Raw genomic sequence first — 19954 nt, 5'->3', positions numbered from 1 at the left:
CCAGATTGTTTATCTATGAACCTTGGCTCCAGCAGCACCCCAACTGTCAATTGTTATAAAAGTTATTTTCCCTAATATAATACCTCTAGAAAAGAATGGCTTTGTAATAATTGAAAATGGTTGACTCTAATAGTTGCTGTATGACAATGGTATAATTCAGTAGTTTGCAAATAACTGGGTGATAATATTTGTTGCAAAATTTTCAGGCATAAAATTTATACATTAGTAAGATATGTGCAATGAAGATCTAACATTTTATTTTTTTTAAAGGAGCTGCCTCTTATCAGGAGCTACCATTACATTTGTCCTTAACCCCTATTATGTACAGTTGTGTCATGAGCTCTGGTTTGCCTTGGAATGTAAAGAAATTGGGAGCTAGCAATATTGTATTTCTAACAGTGACCTTGACATATCTTAGTTATTGTATTGCTGGTTTAACTTTTGGTTTTGTGGTATTTCTCTCTCTCTCTCTCTCTCTCTCTCTCTCTCTCTCTCTCTCTCTCTCTCTCTCTTTCTCTCTCTCAAATTGGTGCCTATAGCCCATAGTGAAGCAGCAAGTTATTAGCAGCAAATTTTAAATACATGCATATATCCTTCCAAGTCATTCCTATCCAATCCTGTTTTTTCCTGCCCACTCTGAGAAGTGCTAAGATTTATTTCAAACTTACTTAAATTATATTAGATGTAGAACATAAAGTAATTTCAAATATACAAAATTAACCATGAAGAAAATGATTGGTTCACCTTCCATGTTCTCAACAAGTAATGTTTACAAAAAAAGAGATTTTATTTATTTGCATCCTCTCTCTGTTTCTTGATGAGTCTCACTAATGGTTTATCAATTTTGTTTATCCTTTGAAAGAACCAGGTCTTTGTTTCATTGATTTTTTGTGTTGTTTTTTTTTTTTTAGTGTCTATGTTATTTATTTCTGCTCTAATCTTTATTATTTCTTTCCTTCTACTCACTCTGGGCTTTTCTTGTTGTTCTCTTTCTAGTTCTTTAAGTTGTAGGATTAAATAATTTATTGCTGACTTTTTCTTGTTTTTTGAGGTATGCCTGTAGTGCTATGAACTTCCCTCTCAGGACTGCTTTTGCTGTGTCCCAAAGATTTTTAGTTGTTGTGTATTCATTTTCATTATTTCCAGGAAGTTTTTGATTTTTTTCTTGATCTTGTTGGTAACCCATTCATTGTTTAATAACATGCTATTTAGCCTCCATGTGTTTCAATGTTTTTAGGTGTTTTATTGTAGTTGATTTCTAATTTCATTCCACTGTGATCTGAGAAGATGCTTGATATGATTTTAATCTTCTTGAACTTGTAAAGACTTGTTTTGTGTCCTAACATGTGGCCTATCTTTGTGAATGATCTGTGTGCACTTGAGAAGAATGTATATTCTGCTGCTTTGGGGTAAAATGTTCTATAAATGTCAGTCAAATCTATCTGATCCAGTGTGTCCTTTAGAGTCACTGTTTCCTTGTTAAGTTTTTGTCTGGAAGATCTATCCAGTGAAGTCCCTTGCTATGACTGTATTGTTGTCAGTCTCTCCATTAAAGTCCTCTAGAAGTTTTTTTTTATATATTTAGGTGCTCCTATATTGGGTGCATATATGTTTACCAGGGTTACATCATCTTGTTGGATTGATCCCTTTAGTATTATGTAGTGCCCTTTGTTGTCTCTTGTGATAGCCTTCATTTTAAAGTCTATTTAGTCGGATATTAGTATTGCTACTCCAGCTTTTTTCTTTTCCTTTCCATTTGCATGGAAAATTTTTTTCCATCCCTTCACTTTCATTTGTGTGTGTCTTTTGTTTTGAGGTGGGTCTCTTGTAGGCAGCATATAGTTGGGTCATGTTTTTGTATCTGTTCAGCTACCCTATGCCTTTTGATTGGAGCATTTAATCCATTTACATTTAGGGTTATTATTGAGAGGTACTTATTTATAGCCATTTTAATTCTGTGTGACTAGGTTTCTCTCTCTGTTTTTTCTTCTCAGCAATCCCTTACGGCCATCCCTTCAGCATTTCTTGTAATGCTGCTGGCTTGGTGGTGATGAACTCCTTTAGCCTTTTTTTTTTTTGTCTGGGAAGCTCTTTAATTTGACCGTCTATTTTGAACTATAGCCTTGCTGGATATAGTAATCTTGGTCTCAGATCCTTGCTTTCCATTACCTTGAGTACTTCATGCCATTCCCTTCTGGCCTGTAGAGTTTCTGATGAGAAATCAGGTGTCAGTCTTATGGGAACTCCTTTGTAGGTAACAGTTTTATTTTCTTTTGTTGCCTTTAAGATTCTCTCTTTGTCTTTAATTTTTGGCATTTTAATTATGATGTGTCTGGGCATAATCCTGTTTGGGTTCTTCTTGCTTGGGGTTCTCTGTGCCTCCTGAACTTGTGTGACTTTTTCCTTTACCAGGTTAGGGAAGTTTTCTGCCATTATTTCTTCACACATGTCCTTTATCCCTTTCCCCCTTTCTGCCTCTTCTGGTACATCTGCTATTCTAATATTGTTATGTTTTACATTGTCCCACAGCTCCCTTAAGCTGTTCTCCTGTTTTTTAATTGTTTTTTCTTTCTTTCTTTTTGGTTCTCTGAGTGATTTTTTTCAACTCTGTCTTCTAATTCACTGATTCGATCATCAGCTTCCCCTAATCTGCTGTGTACTCCTTCCAATGTGTTCTTTATTTGTGTTATGTCATTCTTTATTTCTGACTGTTCTTTTTTCATAGTTACTATAGCTTTTTTCATGCTGTTGAGCATCTTTATCATCATTACTCTGAACTCTATTTCAGATAAATTTCTTATCTCTGCTTCATTTATCTCTTCTTCATTTATCTCTTGTTCTTTCATTTGGGGGTTGTCTCCTCATTTTGGCTGTCTGTTTGGGTTTGTGACTATGTATTAGGTATGTTTTAAGTCATTTTCAAATCTCATTTTTATGAACTGATAAATAATAAGGCATATCTCAGAGTTTTCCATGAAAAAACAACATTTTGACAGCATAGTAAATGCTATTTAAAACATATTTATGGCAAAACAAATCTGAGAAACACTAGATAATAAAGTTAAAGTGGTTTCTTTACTACAGGACTTCTTAGAATTATTGAATATGGTAATATGTATTGTGAATATCTGCCACCGAGGTAACATTTCTCTTATTTTTGTACAGGGTTCTTTTTTTTAGTAGACTGTCTTGTGAAATGAGACTCCCTCAATACATGCTTGAGGAAATCAGTATTCTCCTAATTCTGTAATAAATATTTTACTTTTTCAAATTAAAAAGAGGAATGATGCAAGAGCTTTGTTTAAATTTAAGCTACAGATTACTGCAACACAAGTGATATATTCAACCTGTGGGTTAATAATCCTCTACTAATATCTGTGGCAAGGATTTGAAATATTAATAAATGAGTAGCATAAGGCAGTCAAGTTTTCTGACAAAAGAGAATGATCTGCCCTCCCTGTCTTGGTTAATGAGCTAATGTTGAACAGTGTGAGAAATACTGACCATTGATGGGACAAAGAAAATCATCTTTTGCATTAATAAGGAAAGTGTATTCAGATACTTTGCCTTGAGCAGGCTAGGAAAGCAGGAAATCGTTCGTTCAGGGTATCACCAGATATTCTACAACTTAACTCTTCAAACTGCCAACCACAAGCCTACATCTGTTTTACCTGTAAGAGCTCTTTAAAGATGAATTGTTGTGTGGGTTAATTTTGTGAATCCCCCCCCAAAAAAACAACAACAACAACAACACACATTTGTCCACAGTTTGGGGCCAGGTTGTTTTCTCAGGTTATCAGCTTCCAGGCTAATCTGATAAACGTTTAAATAAGGATTTCTATGATAGCAATGTCTCTCTTTTTATGGCTAGTTTGTAGCTTGAATTGGATGTGTCCCCTGAGTGTATATATGATTATGCATATTTCTTAGAAATCCTAATTAAACAGAGTGTGGTTGTCCTCTCAATGCCTGCTCTGTGTCCTTGAAGTGGCTGGTAATGGTGACAGAAGTTAGGATCCATTCATGTCTGATAGTTTCTTTTTTAAAACATCAACTAGATTTTTTTAATCCATCATAGACAAGTTTCAAGTCATGTGAGCTTATTAAACAATTTGTTAATACAAAAGGCAACTAAGCAAAACCACAAACCATATACATGGGCTTTTAGATTTTAGCCTAAAATGAAGTTCATATCATTTATTTATATGTAACAACAAATGACCACTATGGATACTTGAAATCATTTATTCAAGGCACTTTTATATAATTTTGCACTCATAGTACAGCATACAATGAAAGAATGTGAGAGTGTAAAAAAGACTATTAAGCCAGTGTCAGGCATGTAAATTAAGAGCTTCTCAAAAAAGTTACAGATGTTTTACAAATAGGATTCTTGAAAATTTTGGAAGAAACTAAAACTTCATTGAAAGTATTAGAATATCAAATGATATGTAGTTAGTAGCAAGCAGTTACCTATTAATTAAATGTTTATATCCTGTGAACTAAGACAACACATTTTTACATTCAAGTTGAAATAATTCAGCACCATTTTAGTTTAAAAGATAAATGAAATGCTTGAAGTGTTTAAAAGTGGCCCAGGACTTTTGGTAACTGGAAATGAAATATAGCTGTTGTTTGAATGTATTGTTTGTGAATATGGATTATAAATATAAAAAATGTAGAAAAGGGGTAACTTTTTTACTTATCAGTTACTATACTGTTAGTATCAGAACAAGTTATTTTTAAAATAAGGCATCTTCTGACCAGAAATTGTATGTTTTCACACAATTTGCTAAAGGTGATTTCTCAGTGCCATGATCATTTTAATGCATGGCATTTCCTCTGGAATCTGAATATTGGGAATGTTTAAATGTGATTATTTTATGAGGTTTCAAAGAAAAAACAATTATTGTTCATTATTACAAATAATACCTAGCGATTGGAATTATGAATAAATTTATTATGTAAAAGTGTAAAGATTTCCTAGAAATAGGCAAGTTGTAGATTCATATGTCTGGTACTGCTGGAAAACTGAATCCTTGCCCCCAAGGTCAAGACATCTTTAGTTCAAACTGTGGTGTGAATAATTATGAGGTCACTAATATGGTGTGTGGAAGACTCATTAAATGATTTTCCTGTTTAGCCCATTTTTTTACAGTCTTTATTAGATTAAAAGCCAGTCTCTTTTCACTACTCAACATTCTTTGTATCATTTCTACTTTCTATTTAATTTTTTTAATTTAGAGTTTATAAGGCTGGATTCTTTATTTTATTAATGGATAACTTTTATCAGCTAGTCATTTTGTATGAGTTTTTGTGGTTATTCAGAGAAGAGATCCCTTGAGGTTCAAAAATATTGAATGTTAAGGGAGTATTGAGGGATGACTGAGGGGGAAGGATGCATAAGGATTAAGTGAGAATCTTTACTTCCTAATCGAAACTTTTTTTTTCAAAATCAATCAAATAGCACATTTTATATTTAAAAGGCAGACAGTTCAGAAATTGGAAACATATTTTTAATTATTAGTAACACATACATGCATATAACTATTAGTTTTTAACTTATTTTTAAAATAAAATATGGTCATGAAAAACAATAGAGCTTAAAATAAAATTTTTTAGACATGTACTTATAGTTGTTAAAAATGAAATAAAGTGAACCTAAAGCATAATAATGACATTTTTAATACTTAATTGAGGCTAGAGAAAATCTTTTTTATATCCTATTGCCTAGCATGTCAGTGCCTGGCATATATTAGGCCCTCAAATTATGACGGATGGACAGACAGATGGAGGGTCTAATGAATGATAGTAAATGTGTCTTCTCGTGTATCCAAAGGCCATGATATTGGCTAGCTTTTAATACAGGGGTAAAAATCTTGCACTAATAGATCTTATATCTGTAGATGCCAGTCTGGCTCAGTATTAATACTGACAGTAGTTTTTTGTTTTTCTAAAAAGTAAGTGTGTTAAAATATTTGAAAATATTATAATCAAAAAGAAAGGCTCTTCCTGCAATCTTAAAACTAAAAAGCAATTTAAGGCAAAGAGGTACATCAAAGAAGCTATCCCATAGATCAGATACTAGCTCAGTGAAAGCTCTGATCTCTACTAAGCTGTCTGTGTTCTCTATTGGGAAGAGTGTGCTCTGGCGGATGTAGATCTGTGGCACTCCATTATCCACCCCTCAATGACTGTCCATTTCTAGCCCCTCTCACCGCTCTAGGCACTGAGTGAGTCCTGAATGGTGTTGACTTTACAACTCCATGGTGTATAATACATGGATGCCAACTCATTTTTAAATTTTACCTGTGTGTCCTGGCACTTGAAGTACCTTGCTTGAGATTTTAATACTGGTTAATATAGAAAAACTTCTGCTTAAGCACCACTAACTTAAAAGTGTAATTTGATTTCTTTCTGCACCTTTTGAATCTAGAAAAAAGAGAAAGTCTCCCAATTCTGTTGTGGCACATGATTTCACAGTTTAAAATAAAAGCACAGCTGTCTCATTATGTAGCACATTTGTTTTTGCCGAAAGTATTTTTTTTTTTACCCTTATTCACCAACCCCTCAAGTATGTAATGCTGTGTGCTTTGCTAATCTGGATTATATTTCAGACACACACACACACACACACACACACACACACACACACACCACATGACTGATTCCTGGATGACATAGGATACGGTTCCTGTATCCACACATATGTCATCTATTCTGGATAACTTAAAACTTTCTAGCATCCCTCTTTTTAAAGATAAACATTTTTTTTTAATGTAGAAAATTTGAAAATTCTAAATTGGTTTTCATTACTTTTTAAAAATTATTTGAGAGACAGTTGTGGTTTGAGGGACTTGTTCATTATAATTTTTATTTTATGTCCGTAAGAAAAAATTTTTGGCTAGTACGTCAATATACTTAATTGTGCATTATCTTTGGATGTATCATATTTGTCATCAGAATAACTTCCCATTGACACAGTTGTCCTATGTATACCAGTCCCCAGAAGGGTAATTTTAAGATGCCATTTAAAAGGTCTCTGCCCATAGGAAAATTAAAGAGTAGAGGGGAGCATCAACAAATGTCAGGGAGAGTTGGGCAGCTCAATTACTCAATTTGTTCCAAAATAAAAACTGACGTATGTCAGAATGAAATTGTACACTTGACAGAAAGAAAGGAGTTTATCTACTAATTTAAAAATGTAAACATAAATTTTATATAGGGATGTAGTTATCTGGATACATATACTGCCATTTCTCTGCTATATAGTAATATTTTTTGAGACCAATTGTAATGCATTTGTTCCTTCCTCAGCACCAAATGTGTCCATACCTATTTAAACAGTAGGAGCCAGGACATATATAAGCCAATGATTACCGTAGTTCACTGAAGTTACAGCACTTTAGAAAATTCCCAGTTCAAAGTAATTTTGGCTCATTCATTGCAATATTATTTTCCCTTCTGTATTATAATTTCAAAAAGAGCATAAGAAATTTGGATTTCTTTGAAAGAGCCAAGGGTGCAACTACAGAATTGAAACATGTTAATTCACAAAATAATGTGAATAATAATATTAAAATTTTTCCATACAATGCCAATTTAAATGTTCAAAATCCAGTTATGTGCTTAGTTATAAAAAAGTCCAAACAAAAATTCCTTTGTTGTTTTCTGTTCTCTTTTTCAAAATATATAAGTCCTACTGAAGTTAATCTATTTTTTCCACTTCAGAACACCAGGCACTGATTTATCCATTGGGAGTCTTGGCTTGCTTTTTAATACCTATATTAAAAAACAAAACATAAGTTATTAACCTGATAAAACTATGAATGAATACAGTAGACAAGTTTGAAGTCAACCTTTTAAAAAATTGAGGTATCATTTTTCCTCCACCTAAGCAGCAGTTACCTTATGAAATTATCCATTAATACTTGATTGAGAAAAAAATATTTTTATTGATTTGAGAGAGAGAAATATCATTTTCTTGTCCCACTTATTTATGCATTCATTGGTTAATTCTTATATATGCCCTGACAGAGGATCGAACGTGCAACATTGGCATATCAGGACGATGCAGCCAGGGCCAATACTTGATTTTAACACTGATTTAAAGAAAGTAACTATGTCAGCAGCAGAAAGTATATGCCTGATATTTATGATTTAAAAAAAAATCTACTGAAACAACCAAAAGTAAAGCAGGACTCAGACCAGCAGCTCTGCCTGGGTGAGTTCACTCCATGGAGCAAATGTGGCATATGCACCAAGAAGCAGGGCCATGGCCTCTCACTGTCCTGCATTAGTCCTTTCCCACCATGATTTGGGATGTATAGTGAGGCATTAATGTGCAAGACACCGAATCAAAGCCAATAAATCAATATTAGTGTGTTTACATTATGATCACAGATTCCCCATGAAAAGGAAATAAGAATGCACTTAGTCCAAATCATAAACCATAAATCTCCCAACGGTAATGTCTGTGAGAAGAAAATTGTAGTTTGTAGTATCATAGAACTGAACTGGACCACAAAATCACTTGGTCTGTATGTTTTATATACAATGAGGGAGAAGAGGATAAATTAAAGGCACACACTTTCTAACTGGGTGGTTTGTTCATACCAATGGAATGCTCTCAAATATTTCATTAATGTGAAAAACATAGTAAACTCAGAGGTAATATCTCTTTAAGCGTTAAAAAAAGTACAATAACATTACCAAGGGAATCACACCCACTGCTACTTACAGAGTCACCCGACCACATAACTTTAGGCTACATATGCTCCCCGCCCAAGAACTGTAAAGACTCTGCATGGCCTCCAAAACGAAGTTCTAACTTTCTGTCTTGCTCTTTAGTGCTCTCTTTGATCTGGTCCCATTTTACTGCTCCATCCTTTTTACCTAACTCTTCACTCCATGAAACATATTTTAGCCAAACTAGAACACTTGCTTTCCAAATATATCCTTCAATTTCTTCCTGCCATGTAGGTGTCAGTGATGTCCTCCCAGCATGCTCTTTTTAAAAAAAATTATCTTTATTATTGATATTATTACAGATGTCCCTCCTCCTTTTTTTCCCATTGACCCCCTTCTCTCCACACCTACCTTTTCCAGGTGTTCACCACACTCTTGTCTGTGTCCCTTGGCTATGCATATATGCATATAAGTTCCCTGGTTAATCTTCTCCCCCCCGTCCCCACCCTCACCCCACCTTCTCTCTGACAGTCAGAGCATGCTCTTGCCAAACTCTCTCCAGTGCAGTCCTCCTCAGCCTTCAAGACCCAATTCAAATGCTGTCCTAAAGCCACTCCTGATTCTCAGCCAGAGGATATCTCTCCTTCCTCTGACTCTGATCCCTAGCAAGGAAGGCTGGAAGTGAAAGTCAAAACATAAGAAGTAGGCAGCTGCAGGAGGCAGCAAATCAATGATTCTCTCTCAGCATTAATGTTTCTATCTTTCCTCCCCCTTCCTCTCTGAAATCAATAAAAATATATTTTAAAAAAAGAACAAGGAAATATCTGGCAACATCCAATTCAATGGATTCTACTGAATGAGAAGCAAGACACATTCTGTATTTGTTCTAGAACTCAAATATGTGAACTCTTGATTTGCACGAGCAGGCAGTCTGATGCCTTCAGCTGCATTCTTTAAGGCAGTGATTTTTCAGAATGTACTTTGAGGAACTCTAGGAATTTCTCCAGAGCTCTGTCATGGACTCTGGCAGCAGCAGGAAACCCAACCGTTTGGGCTCCCACAAGGTCACCCACACTGAGCATTGCATATTTCACATATTCGGCCTCCACACACCCTTTCTGGGTAAACAATGTGTTCTCTGTGTGTGTGTGTGTGTGTGTGTGTGTTGTCTTCAGAACTAAGTTTTAAGATGCTAAAAAGCTGAGTACACCCTCCTTTCTCTAGCATAGCCAAAAAAAGACCAGCTCTAACTATGTGATATTGCAGACCATTTCTACCTTCGGTCTAGTTTGCAAGGAGGCTATACTAATGATAGGAACAAACATACCATGTGTAATGCCTGTTGATGAACTAAAACACTTGGGAAAGAGTATCACTTAATTAGGCAAATCATACTTACGGTGAAATTGTGCAACCTGAGGCATACGCATGATGTCCTGTGTAGCGAATGTCACAGCGCACGACATTGTTGGAATAGTCCGATTCAGGCACCAGGTAGCTGGGGTTCACACTGACCTAGGCAACACAAACATCATCTGCACTTCAGATTTTATTAGCAGAGTTTACTGGTTAATTTCTTCCTGTTTTCACAGGGCTACCATGCTTCAACTCACAGAAGCAGGGAGGGTGAAGTTTTAGGCAAATAGAGCCGTTTTAGGGAGAGGTTGTATATTTTCCCCTCAAGTTCTTTAAAATAGGACATTTTGGGAGATATCTGTAATATTATCAACAATAAAAAATAAATATATATAATAAAAAATAAAATAAAAAATAATATATCTGGGATCATTTAGAAATAGTTATAGAAAATGTATAATTGCTTTCAGGGTCATGATTATCTAACATTTGAATCCAGAGAAAGGAATCTATGGAATTGCAGTGGAAATAAGTTACAGCTATATATTCTTAAAGGTCTCTACCTTTAGGATGTAGTTTCCAGGTGCTACATCTGTGATGTCAATCCACTGGCAGTCTATGTCTGCATTGTAAGTATCATAACAGCCAGGACTCAACCCCTAAAACAAATAAAATAAAAAATTTAAAAAGATGGTATATGGTTAGAGTTTGTTAAAGAATAAGCATATTAATCCTAGCCAGTTTGGCTCAGTAGATAGAGTGTCAGCCTGTGGACCAAAGGGTCCCGGGTTTGATTCTGGTCAAGGGCACATACCTTGGTTGCAGGCTTCTCCCTGGATCGGGCCCTGGTTGGGGCTCATGCAGGAGGCAACTAATTGATCTGTTTCTCTCACATCGATGTTTCTCTCTATCTTTCCCTCTCTCTTCCACTCTCCCTAAAAATCAACGGAAAATATCCTCGGATGAAGGATTAACAAAAAAACAAAAAAAAAAGAGAGAGAGAGAATATGCGTATTATTTGTAAATCAAATTTTAAGTTAGTACTTACAAGAGTTTGTAGGTACAACTATACTTATATTGCATCTCCCTTGAGAAGTATATATTACTCAGCCTTATAGCACCTCCAACAACAAAAAACTGCCTAATATAAGTAGTAGTATATCTAGCTTCTTAAAAGTGTCATAAGTCACCAGTGATAAGTATAATCTGAAGTGAAAAATAGACTTCCACAAAAATTCTAGACTATCATCAGTTCAAGAATAAAGGCCACTTAATAATCAATTTAGCTAAAATATTCTCTTCTCAGTACAACCTTCCCCAATTTTGACCTTTGGAAATTACTTCCTGTAAAATGATACTTTTTTTTTTTTTTAAATATTTTTTTTATTGATTTTTTACAGAGAGGAAGAGAGAGGGATAGAAAGTTAGAAACATCGATGAGAGACATCGATCAGCCGCCTCCTGCACGCCCCCTACTGGGGATGTGCCCGCAACCCAGGTACATGCCCTTGACCGGAATCGAACCCGGGACCCTTCAGTCCGCAGGCCTATGATCCATCCACTGAGCCAAACTGGTCAGGGCGATACTTTTTTGTGTATATAGCTTTTATAGTATTTATCCTTTTCTGCTCTGAATTATAATCATACTATATAAAAATATCTAATTAAAGGTTATAAGCTCCCTAAGGGTAGGGTCTATGGTTGCATTTTTGAATAGCTAACAGTAATTATGTATTACATGTCAGGAATCATTTTAAACATAAATTCAGTTCCCAGAACTACATGAGGCAGGTGCTATTATTATCCCCATTTCACAAATAAGGAATCCGAGGCACAGTAAGGTCAAATAACTCATGGAAGGATATATAGCTTATAATTGGCTGAGTTGGTTTTGAGTTTAGGCATTTGGATCCAGAGTCTCTGATGTTCCCCACCACACTGTACCCTCTCTCATATAGTCACTGAAATATCTTGTTGAATTAAAGGGATGAATGTATGTCTCAATGTACACATCCCATCTCACTTCACTTGCTAAGGTATTCACGTCAGCAAGTAAATGAGTGACTTCTACAGCCTGTGAGGAGAAGAATGCCAATGAGATACGGTCTTTGCTCTCTGTAAAGTTATAGTCTGGAGAAGTTTGTTCAAACTGAAGTCTGTAGGTGCGGTCTCAAATCTATTAGTTCTTCACGAAAAGTTTTACTGTTGTATTTTCATTCTAATGGTTATCTAAAGTAAATTAAAAAGCATATGCTAGAATAATTTTAACTCAATACTGCTATTTAATTTCAGCACCCCAAATTGCTTTGGTGCTTAAGATCACCTTCGTCACCAAAGAGATGGCAAAATCATCTAAGCGTGTCCTACCAGTGCTGGTTTGACGATAACCTGATTTGGGGAGGAAGAGGAAGAATTGTGCTCTCATACCACACACAATGTAGTGTGGACAGGCCACACTCAGAAGTACCTGTGCCACAGCAGTGAGAACCATGTACCCACCTTTGCTCATACCAACGCATTAACAGTATGTTGAGGGGTACATACATAATGAATAATTTTTGCTTTCTTATCCCAGCTTATCGTTTGTTCTGGCACATAATACTTAATAAGTGTTAGCTCGTTGCTGTTGCTACTACTAAATTTATGGCATTACAAGGGAGTCATTGGACTAGATATCTCTTTAATCCAGGTTTAAATAATGCTACAATGTTTATATTACTTTCAAGTAAATAAAAGAGCTTTAAAGAATGCTGAAACTGTTACTCTAGCATGACTCAGCTTGCAGAAGTTAAGTATGAGCTTTGATTATTTGAACTAGCAAATAAATATGGGAGTTTTTAAGGCCATTAAGGAAACAGGTATTTCATATATTCAAAGTCATGCTTTAAAAACAGACTAAATGTAGAACCTTACCTGAGGCTGTCTAAGTTAGCTATTTGGTTTTAGCAAAACACAACTGTTTGATACAGTAAGTTAATATGACAGTTTCTAGTTTTGTATACATTTAATATATGAATTTGTTATGAAAGTATAAATATAAGGAAGTTACATCTATTTTTATATTTGGGTACATTTAATAAATATTATAATACAACTAATCTAAGTCAATATTGGGGCTTTGAGAGAATTATTTTTTCCTTTAAATGATATGCCAGTGTAAGTGAAAAACCTGGTGAATACAAGACCTGGTGAATAAGAGTTAATAGGACATTAATGAGGATGGTTAGGGGAAAGCTACCATATAAAATGAAGTGGGGTGACCCCAAGAATTGAGAGACTAGAAGTGCTGTAAGTTCCTGTCGTCTTAGATTCAAGTATTTCAGCAGTGAGCTATCCACAGTGCCTCTTTGTGAATGAAAAGAATAAACTAGGTCCCTTCACAGGCAGGTCCTGTGGGACTCTCAGAGTGAAAAAGGAATTTCTATAGACACATATCTGTAACGTGTGGGTAGGTTACATCTTCTTTTGCTTAAAGAATAAGTGTTGCCTCAGGGCACATGGAATTGAGCCCTATCCCCTCCAATTGCTCTCATATTCTAAGCTTAGAGAAAGAAGCAGCAGTAACATTTAGGTCACCAAAGGCTTCCTGCCACAGCCCTGGAATTTGCTTCCCCTTGCCCTGAGACATATACACTCACTACTCCTTGCCAAAATTTCAGCAGGAGTAAAATTACAATGTCCTTTTACAAAATAGAGTTTCTTATGGAAATACTGGCATGGCTTTGAACTGACACAGATTTTCCCATTATAGGACACACAAATTGCTTAGTTCAGCACGATTTTTAAAAATTCATCCAAAGAACATCTGACATCAATTATACTGTAGTCTTAAATATATATGTGTAAAGAAAGAAATTGTATCCTTCTGCTTTTATTTACATGATTAAAAGAGACAGTTTTTTAAAGTGCTTTTTAAAAAACCTACTTTCTCTCCTTTTGCTAACCATAATCACCGGGTATCCTATTTTTAGCATATTAGGTTTTGCAGGTGGGAAAACAGGTATATTTTCTATAGTTACTTACCAAGCCAGTGAAAGAATACAGAATGAGCTCAGATATTGGAAACCATTCAGTCTTTTTCAGAGAGTAAAGTGCTGCTTTTGACTGTGGAACACAATAAGTCTGCATTGACCTTCTGTGATGATAAAATACTTTCAAAATTATTTGGATCCTCAAGCCTTCACTTTTGTTTTCTCAGTTACCTTCTATCTTGACTAGATAACACCTAAATGAGGCAGCTTGTAAAAGACAGGCAGGAGGAAAGAAAATAGAAGACCCCTTTGTTTTCTCTGGAGGCCTGCAGATTCCTGATTTGATGATGCCAACCTACCTGTGTGTGTGCAGTACACGCAAACCGCCTGTGGTAGCCATAGTCACAGGATGTGTCCTCCAGACAGAAACTTGCTTTGTGGCCTTCAGCCACTCTCCGCTGGGTATTGGCATCGAGCAGGTCATAGTGGCTGAATTCATCCATGCTGTGGTAATGTCTAGTGTGCCCCACAACACAGAGACAGTGGTCAGTGACAGAGAGAGAAAAAGCAGTGAGAACTTCAGATGACTTCCCCACTGCCCCAACGGTCTGTTTGCACATTGAAATTGAGATAACGTTTATCTTCTTAAAGCCAGATTCATGCATGATTTCCACCTCCTCCCCCCCAACCCCCATCCAGGGTCAGAAGTCTATAAAAACCGTAAGTTTTCAACTTTGCTACTTGGAAAAAAAAGACATATTTTGAGTGTTTTGCTTTTCTATTATACCCTTTTTTATCTTTGAATATTAAATAGAATTAGACAGTAAATTTCTGTGTTTAAGTGAAACTTGCCATGTGTTTTCTAATATATTTCCCTTGGCTGCCATACTGATGTTTCATTCCAATAAAGAAGGGCACATGACTCTTGGGAGGTTTCTGTGAGATTTTAGAAATTTAAGTTGTCATAGATTTAAAATCATTACTAAAATGCAAAAGAGAAAATGGCATGTTTTATACACCATTATTATTTTAACTATTATTTTAAGTATAAACTTTTGTTTGGAAATATATAATTCTATCTTATCAGCACATTAGGTGCTCATATCTATTGTTATCATTTCATGAAAGAGAACATGCTGAGTTGTTCATCTTCTCCCATTAGGAAGAGAACAAGTTTAAGGGCACGTGTCAGGATTTTCTGGCAATAAACACCTGAGCAATTTATCTAGGTTAATTATAGCATAACCTAATGTGGAAATTTTTAAATTTAGGACAAAACAGGCAAAGTTGTATTGATACAGGTCTTTTGAAAGATGGAGATAGGTCTTCTCAGCTCATGGAGTATATCATATACACCTTTCTTTGAGAAAGGTATCTGAACCCTTTTAATAACAATTTGTGGTCTTTATTAAATGCTAACTACAGATGATCTTGGCTGCAATGGGCTTTTTTATAAATCTACTTGAAATATATTGGAGTAAAATTCTAGTGAATCCAATCACTGAACCCTATCAACAGTTTTAATAAACTGGACTTAGAGTTTCTAATTTAAAAGATAACAGGATCTACTAATTGATGTATTATTTTAAAGACTGACTTCATTGATTATGTCAGATTACATAGAGAAAAATTCTAAATGTGAATAACAGCTATTTTCTCCCTTTGTGTAAAAATCATTTGAAAAATGAAAAACCAACTCAAAAGTACCCAGAAGGCCCATCCACTTACTGATGACAACTGTGCCATTCCCAGGAATATCTTGGTCGGCTTGGTAAGAAATCTGATGTCCCTTGATTTTTCACTCTTTGGGGAAATCTTAGCAGCACCCTGTGATCATAATCTCTGACATCTGCTCTATATGCTGAGCTGTCATTTTTAAAAAAGAAACATTATTTTCACAGACTATTAACTAAAGAAAAAACTACAAGCAAAACCTTTTCAGTATATAATGGTGACTCTCCCACTCCTCCAACTAGACTATGAGTTTTAAGAGTCAGGGCATTTTGCTTATTATTGTGGAATCTCCAGATCTTAGAAGAGTGTTTGGCAAGTAGTCAGAGCTCTGGAATATATGTTGAATGGGTGAGTGAATGAAAACTATGGAAATCCTCAGTATAAATATAAAAACAATGAAATTAATGTTATAGTCTTGCTGGCGTGGCTCAGTGGTTGAGCATCAGCCTATGAACCAGGAGGTCACAGTTTGATTCCTGGTCAGGGCACATGCCAGGGTTTTGGGTTCGATCCCCAGTAGGGCGTGTGCAGGGAGCAGCCAATCAATGATTCTCTCTTATCATTGACTAGAGGCCCAGTGCACGAAGATTCGTGCAAAAATGGGCCTTCCCCTGGCTGCTGGCACTGCCTTCGCTCCAGTCCAGAGCTGCCTTTCTACCTTCCCATGCTGCCCAGAGGCCCGGAGCTGCTGGGGCGGTGTGGAACGCCTGTGTCATTGCCATGGCGATGATGCAAGCATCCCGCCCCACCCCCAGCCACTCAGCGCCTGCGTATGCAAATTAACCTTCCAGCTTTGTTGTGTTAATTTGCATACTCACTCCTGATTGGCTGGTGGGCATCGTGAAGGTACAGTCAATTTGCATCTTTCTCTATTATTAGTGTAGATGTTTCTATCTCTCCCTCTCCCTTCCTCTCTCTGAAATCAATAATAAAAATATTTTAAAATAACAAGTGATAAGTAAACTTTATAATCAAGTTAAGTTTAACCATATGAATGAGTGAAACTGAGGTATAAATTATCCCATGTTAAAAAAAAATCATCCATATTTACCTGTTAAGAACTTTGAATTTAACAATACATTTCTTGAACAAATAACTATGATGTAAAGTGGGGAAATCACTCTAAAAAGTACACAAATAATTTTAGACAATTTTTTAACTTCACTGTCTTCAAAACAACAGCATTACTGTAATAGTATAGAGCAGGGGTCCTCAAACTACGGCCCGTGGGCACATGCGGCCCGCCGAGGACATTTATCCTGCCCACCGGGTGCCGCTGCCTGTCCTGCTTAGCAGCCGACTCGTCCCGGGCCCACAGTGCGCATAGGTATTTGTTCATAGTTTTTTTTTTTTTTAAACTATAGTCTGGCCCTCCAACGGTCTGAGGGACAGTGAACTGGCCCCCTATTTAAAAAGTTTGAGGACCCCTGGTAGAGAGTGCAATGGTGTTAGTGATGCAAGACTCAAGAATGAAAATGATGCGCTTCGATTTCTTCTCTTCCTTTAGCCTGAAAATTATAAAGGGCCAGAGTGGAAGAAATATATGAATAAACATTACTGTGTACCTTCTAATACACTATTTTGTGTAAATATGCATTCAAATACTACTGATTACTAATGACCTTATTTTACAGTGTAAACATTTTTGAGACCTATCAAAACGTCCTCTAGCTCCATCTGCTGGTTTCCCAGTAGCAACTTCAGAGAAATCCATTGCTATGATTTTATTTTAGGACTGATGGAAAAACAAAGTTCTTGTTCATAGTCTTATTCTGGCTGTAGTGACACCCAAATAGCTAAGTTAATTATGGCTTCAAACAAAAGGATAAAATGTAACCTTTGCCAATAAGGGGTTCCTCGGTGGCAAATTAGCCCCCAGTCTTTTAAGGGTATATTAACAAGCTCTTTGATTACAATATTTTTCCATGTTATTGTACAGTTAGTTATTTAATAGAAAGTTATTGGAAACAGTTGGTTTCAAAGTTGAAGGATCTTGGAAAACAGACAGAGACACCTCCTCTCCCCCACACCCCCCAAACACACTCCGGAGAAGGATTTGCTCCATCTCCTTGATTTGTGCTGCAGTTTGAAAGACTGAACCCACAGAAATCTTAAAAATTTTCTCTCTCCATCCAGGTCAGCGTGCCCAGGAGTTCAAGTCCTATTTCCCAGCTCTTGTACCACTTGCCAACTCTTGTCTGTTAGGAACAAGAGTAGTCAGAACCAGGGACCTGATGAGCTCCTGGAACCAAGAGAGGGGAGCCGGGTCGCTGATATCCCAGCTCGTACCTGGCCAAGCAGTTTTCCTCCGCAGCGCATCTCAGGTTGTACATGGACATCTTTTGCACGTAAGTGGACGCCTGGATGTAGTAGGGATCTGGCACCAGGTCCGGTAGACCTAAACGTCAGCAGGTGATGGGCATAGTGAGACAACCTTGCGCCCCCTGCCCTGGCTACTGGTCCCTCCGTTTCCCTTACTCCTCAACCTCTACCCAGCCGTACTGCTGTTTTAGTGTGAGGCTGCTGGTAGCAGGATAATGGGGGATGCCTGGGGCTGCAGACCAATGTGGAAAGGAAGCAGGAGGGGCCCGGCGCGCGGTTTGCACCAGATTCCAGGGCTGCCTCTGCAGGCTCAGGGGGAGGGGTCGGATCTGCGGGGACTCGGGCCTGCCGCGCCCTGGCAGCCACGTCGGGGAACCACCAGCCACGTTGGGGAAAGGGTGCCCGGGTGGTTCCTGAGACTTGGGGTGCTTACCGTACTGGAAGTAGCCGGTGCCATAGCCGGGTCGGTACCTGCTCCCAGGCCGGGGCCTTTCATACGTGTCGTAGTAGTTGTAATAGGGGTTGTCGTCGGAGTACTTGTAAGGGTTGTATGGATCGTCTCCCACCATGCCGTCCACGCGGCTAGGCAGCCTCAAGTTACTGAGTGACGGGTGCTCTGCGGACGTGGTCCGGTTACTCGCGCGCGCGGGGCCAGCGTCGCGGGTCCCGGACGATGAGTAGCCAGCCTGGAACCAGTGGCGGGCGGCGGGCCTGGGGCGGCTGCCGGCGGCTCCTGACGGGGCAGCGGTCCGCGACCGAGTCGCCGCCGTGCGGTTGTTGCGGAGCAGCAGGATCGGCGTGCGCGGCTGCTGGGCGGCAGCATTGGCGGCGCCCTGGGCGGTGGCGCTCGGGTCCCGTCGGCGCTGCGGCTGGTACTGCGAGCCCAGACTCAGCAGGCTGAACACCTGCCCGTTGTTCTCCCATTGGATCTTCTGGCTCCAGGTGCCAGGAGCCGCCGGGGGATCGCGAGGGGGCTGCTGCTGGCCGGCGGCCGGCGGGGTGCAGCGCAGGACTGTGCAGAGCTGCAGCGGCCCCAGCAGGAGCGCGGTCCAGGCGAAGCGCATCTCTCTCTTTCTCCGATTGTCCCCACTCCGGAGGACGTAGCTCAGAGAAAAGGAAAACTGGACTAAAATCACGTGAGGGAGGGAGAAATCTTCCACCAGGGAGGCGGTGGAGCGCGGGTATCGTAGTCCCCAGCAAGGTTGGGCTGCAGACCCTTCTCCAGTCCAGGCGGCTGCTGGGACGTGGCACCCGCCTCTGTTCTTTCCCAGCGCTCTGGAAGGCGATGGGGAGCGGCGCGGCGGCCCGGCGAGCCGGCAGTGTCTGGAGTGAAGGAAGGAGGAGAGATTTTAAACTTTCTGGCACGTTTGCAAAGTTACACAAGCCGTTCTGGCCCGGCCACCCCTCCGCTATTTGTTCACGTAATGCGATTGGAAACGTGCAAGGGGACAGCTCCTCGCCTCGGCCCCTCCCGCGCCTCCCTGTCCCGTCCTCCTCCCCCCCAGACACGTTGCACAGGGAACGTTAAGGGGAAAGAACCAAAGGGAACACACATCCTGAGACACACTCGGTTTAATCTGGGGCGAACATGCAGGGATTTCAAAAGACTCAGACAGACGAAGGCAGCCAGGCCGTGGGGCGAAGCCAAAATATGCATGAAGAAAAATGCTATTAGGTCACCAGCCCTGGAGAGGCGGGAAGTCAGGAGGTGGGGAGGGTGGGTGCTAGGGGCGAGAGTTGGGGGTTGGGGGTGGAACGATTGTGACTAACATTTATCCTTAAGGAGTTACCCAGACACATTTTCCAATGCATACTCACTTTTATGGGAAGTGCCCTCAGCAAATAAACCCCAGGATATCAAATTTTGTTTTTTGTGTGTTGGT

The 19954-nt window shown here is 38.6% G+C and overlaps 1 protein-coding gene across 2 annotated transcripts; it reads right to left on the bottom strand.

Annotated features, from left to right (window-relative positions):
* Positions 1–4229: 4229 nt before the first annotated feature.
* LOX (lysyl oxidase) lies at positions 4230–19650 on the bottom strand (the record flags this gene model as incomplete). Of its 2 annotated transcripts, XM_080682090.1 has the most annotated exons (7): positions 18505–19650; positions 18039–18147; positions 15744–15881; positions 14375–14531; positions 10608–10703; positions 10088–10203; positions 4230–7782 (listed from the first exon to the last, which is right to left on the bottom strand). In XM_080682090.1, the coding sequence occupies exons 1-7, from the start codon at positions 19133–19135 to the stop codon at positions 7776–7778; spliced, it is 1254 nt and encodes a 417-aa protein (XP_080538216.1). In that variant the 5' UTR covers positions 19136–19650. The 2 variants fall into 2 exon arrangements, with proteins under 2 accessions (XP_080538216.1, XP_080538217.1); XM_080682091.1 differs by lacking the exon at positions 4230–7782 and having other exon boundaries at positions 10084–10203; positions 18505–19390.
* Positions 19651–19954: the final 304 nt, after the last annotated feature.

This window comes from Plecotus auritus (assembly GCF_963455305.1).
Source record: "Plecotus auritus genome assembly, chromosome: 7".
NCBI classification, from domain to species: Eukaryota; Metazoa; Chordata; class Mammalia; order Chiroptera; family Vespertilionidae; genus Plecotus; species Plecotus auritus.
This window is presented reverse-complemented; position numbering and strand designations above follow the sequence as displayed.